This window comes from Belonocnema kinseyi, chromosome 7, assembly GCF_010883055.1.
Source record: "Belonocnema kinseyi isolate 2016_QV_RU_SX_M_011 chromosome 7, B_treatae_v1, whole genome shotgun sequence".
Taxonomy (NCBI): domain Eukaryota; kingdom Metazoa; phylum Arthropoda; class Insecta; order Hymenoptera; family Cynipidae; genus Belonocnema; species Belonocnema kinseyi.
In genome coordinates this window covers 3,832,141-3,835,019 of record NC_046663.1, presented here as the reverse complement: position 1 = coordinate 3,835,019, position 2,879 = coordinate 3,832,141, and the positions used below count along the sequence as shown (strand labels likewise).

The 2,879-nt window shown below is 33.4% G+C and overlaps 2 protein-coding genes across 2 annotated transcripts in view; both read left to right on the top strand.

Moving 5' to 3' along the window:
* The window catches only part of LOC117175921 (ribosome biogenesis protein BRX1 homolog), a 101,990-nt gene that overhangs the window by 55,416 nt on the left and 43,695 nt on the right, over positions 1–2,879 (top strand). The window lies entirely within an intron of this gene.
* LOC117177524 (tigger transposable element-derived protein 2-like) lies at positions 1,867–2,812 on the top strand. The gene is made up of 2 exons (XM_033368294.1): positions 1,867–2,561; positions 2,672–2,812. The coding sequence occupies exons 1-2, from the start codon at positions 1,917–1,919 to the stop codon at positions 2,693–2,695; spliced, it is 669 nt and encodes a 222-aa protein (XP_033224185.1). The 5' UTR covers positions 1,867–1,916; the 3' UTR covers positions 2,696–2,812.

The window sequence follows — 2,879 nt, the reverse complement described above, 5'->3', positions numbered from 1 at the left end:
TAAGTACAAAGCTTAATAATAAAACATTGAAAAAAAAAATGTCAACTATCAATTCCACCGTCATCAGCCGGTAACGTTGTACACGAAAATACGAACCCTCTAGAGCCTCGTCTAGTGACCGCCAGGGTTCGTATTTTCGTGTACAACGTTACCAGCTGATGCCGGTGGAATTGATAGTTGAAAAATTTTTTTACATCTTTTATTACTAAGCTTTGTACTTAAACGTAGTTTTCTTTCGGCTCTTGCATTTCTCAAAGTTCGAGACCGATATTTTATGTATAAAAAAAGTTGGAACGTTCAAAAAATGTTGAGGTTCAGAAAAAAGATGAAATAATTTTCAGTGAAGTTCCTACCAAAATGTAGTACCTAAAAGTACTTTATTGCACTCTAAGATATTTTCCAAAGTTTCAGCTCGATATTTTATTTACAAAAAAAGTTGTTAGGTTCAAAAAATTATTCAGTGAACTGATAAAGTGAAGTCGGTAATATAGGTATTTGGCTGTGTTACCTGCCCTTAAATTCCTTTTTTATAAAATATCCAATATTACATTTTTTCGTTAGAAATAATTTTTTTGTAGAATCTTCACATTCTCGAGTTGAAAATTTAACAGTTTCGTTTTGTTTTTATTAAAAAATTGATATTTTTTTAGTTTTAAAATTCAACTATTAAGGGCATGGGACACAGCTAAATACCTATATTACCGACCTCACTTTTTCGGTTCACTGAATGTTTTTTTGGACCTAAGAACTTTTTTTGTAAATAAGATATCGAGATGAAACTTTGGGAAATGTATTAGAGTACAATAAAGTACGTTTAGGTACTGCATTTTGGTAGGAACTTCACTGAAAATTATTTCATCTTTTTTTTGAACCTCAACATTTTTTGAACGTTCCAACTTTTTTTATACATAAAATATCGGTCTCAAACTTTGAGAAATGCAAGAGCCGAAAGAAAACTACGTTTAAGTACAAAGCTTAATAATAAAACATTGAAAAAAAAAATGTCAACTATCAATTCCACCGTCATCAGCCGGTAACGTTGTACACGAAAATACGAACCCTCTACAGCCTCGTCTAGTGACCGCCAGGGTTCGTATTTTCGTGTACAACGTTACCAGCTGATGCCGGTGGAATTGATAGTTGAAAATTTTTTGTACATCTTTTATTATTAAGCTTTGTACTTAAACGTAGTTTTCTTTCGGCTCTTGCATTTCTCAAAGTTCGAGACCGATATTTTATGTATAAAAAAAGTTGGAACGTTCAAAAAATGTTGAGGTTCAGAAAAAAGATAAAATAATTTTCAGTGAAGTTCCTACCAAAATGCAGTACCTAAACGTACTTTATTGTACTCTAATAAATCTTCCAAAGTTTCAGCTCGATATTTTATTTACAAAAAAAGTTCTTAGGCTCAATGAAACATTCAGTGAAAAGTGAGGTCGGTAATATAGGTATTTAGCTGTGTCACATGCTCTTAAAGGTTGAAGTTTTTAGAAACGAAGAAAAAATTGAGTAACAAATTATTCTTCTCGATTGAAAATTCAACTGCTTGGCTGAAAATTGACCTTATTTTGTTGAAAATTCGTCTTTTTTGTTAGAAAACTCAACTCCATGTTTAAAAATTCAACTACTATCTTGAAATTTAATTTTTTCCTTCAAGATTCATAATTTTGTTTAAAAACTCGTTAAAAATGAACTTTTTTGCGAAAGTTCATATTATCGGGTAGAAAATTCAAAATATAAATAGGGCGATTTAAAATGATATCTTTTTGATAAAATTTCAGACAAGCCTTCCAAATGGAAATAATAAATGATCAACAGGCGCGCTTTTTTCTTTTCTTAACAAAAAATACTTTTTTTGCAGGTACAAGGATGTATTTATTCCTCGAGTTTTAGAACGTCAAAGAAAGGATGGAATTATGGGAAAGGTGGTTTTACTCCTCGATAATGCTCCATCCCATCCGAGTTTGGACGAACTCAACGCGATCAATGAAAACTTTCAAGTTTTATATTTGCCTCCTAGTGTGCCAGCATTAATTCAGCCCATGACTCAAGGATTAATCGCGACGACGAAAAAACTCTTCAAGAAAGATTTGTTGCGACGTTTATTGCTCAGTAAAAAATCAGAAGGAGCTGTTGAATTTTTAAAAGAATTGGACCTTCCTGATTGCTTTGGAATGCTCAGTCTCGCCTGGGACTCGGTGAAATCATTTACTGTTCAAAAAGCATGGCAACCACTCTTAGGCGACTTACTCTTTCGCCAAGAAGAAAAGGATCCTCTTTCCATCGATGATGCAGTTGTCAACGAGCCGGAATTCCCAACCGATTTAATCACTCTCCATTATGAAACTTGCGACAAAATTTCGGAATTGTTGTCGGGACCAAATTATTCTGTCGAAAAGTCAAGACAATTTCTCCTCCAGTGGTTTGAAAATAATTACAATGACAACGACTGCGGCTGGGAGTTATCATCAGACAGTGAAATCGTAAACTTTATTTTAACTGGTAGTCGCGAGTCTGAATTTTTATTAAAAAACAAAACTATGGCTGAAGATTCGGATACTGTAAGTCTTTTTACATATGATAGATGCGAGCCTGATTTTGAAATTAAAATTGAAAACAGCGAAAGTATTTTTGAGGATAATAATTCTGTAAATTTTCTGACAAATGGTAGATGCGAGGCCGAAATTGTGCCTAAAATTGAAAACAGCGAGACTATTTTTGAAGATTCTGGATCTATGGAAGTAACTTCGTCGTTGGAGGCTTTTGACTGCCTCATGAAGCTTAAAAGTTGGGCGAAATCGCAAAAAGAATGCTTACCGAGACACCTTGATTACATTCGAGAATTAGAGAACTTGATAACGGAACGTTAGGTATTAATT

Coding starts and splice junctions, on each gene's coding strand:
- LOC117177524 (XM_033368294.1), top strand. CDS start 1,917: ATGGGAAAGGTGGTTTTACTCCTCGATAATGCTCCATCCCATCCGAGT. Junction 2,562..2,671: donor TGGCTGAAGATTCGGATACT/GTAAGTCTTTTT, acceptor GACAAATGGTAG/ATGCGAGGCCGAAATTGTGC.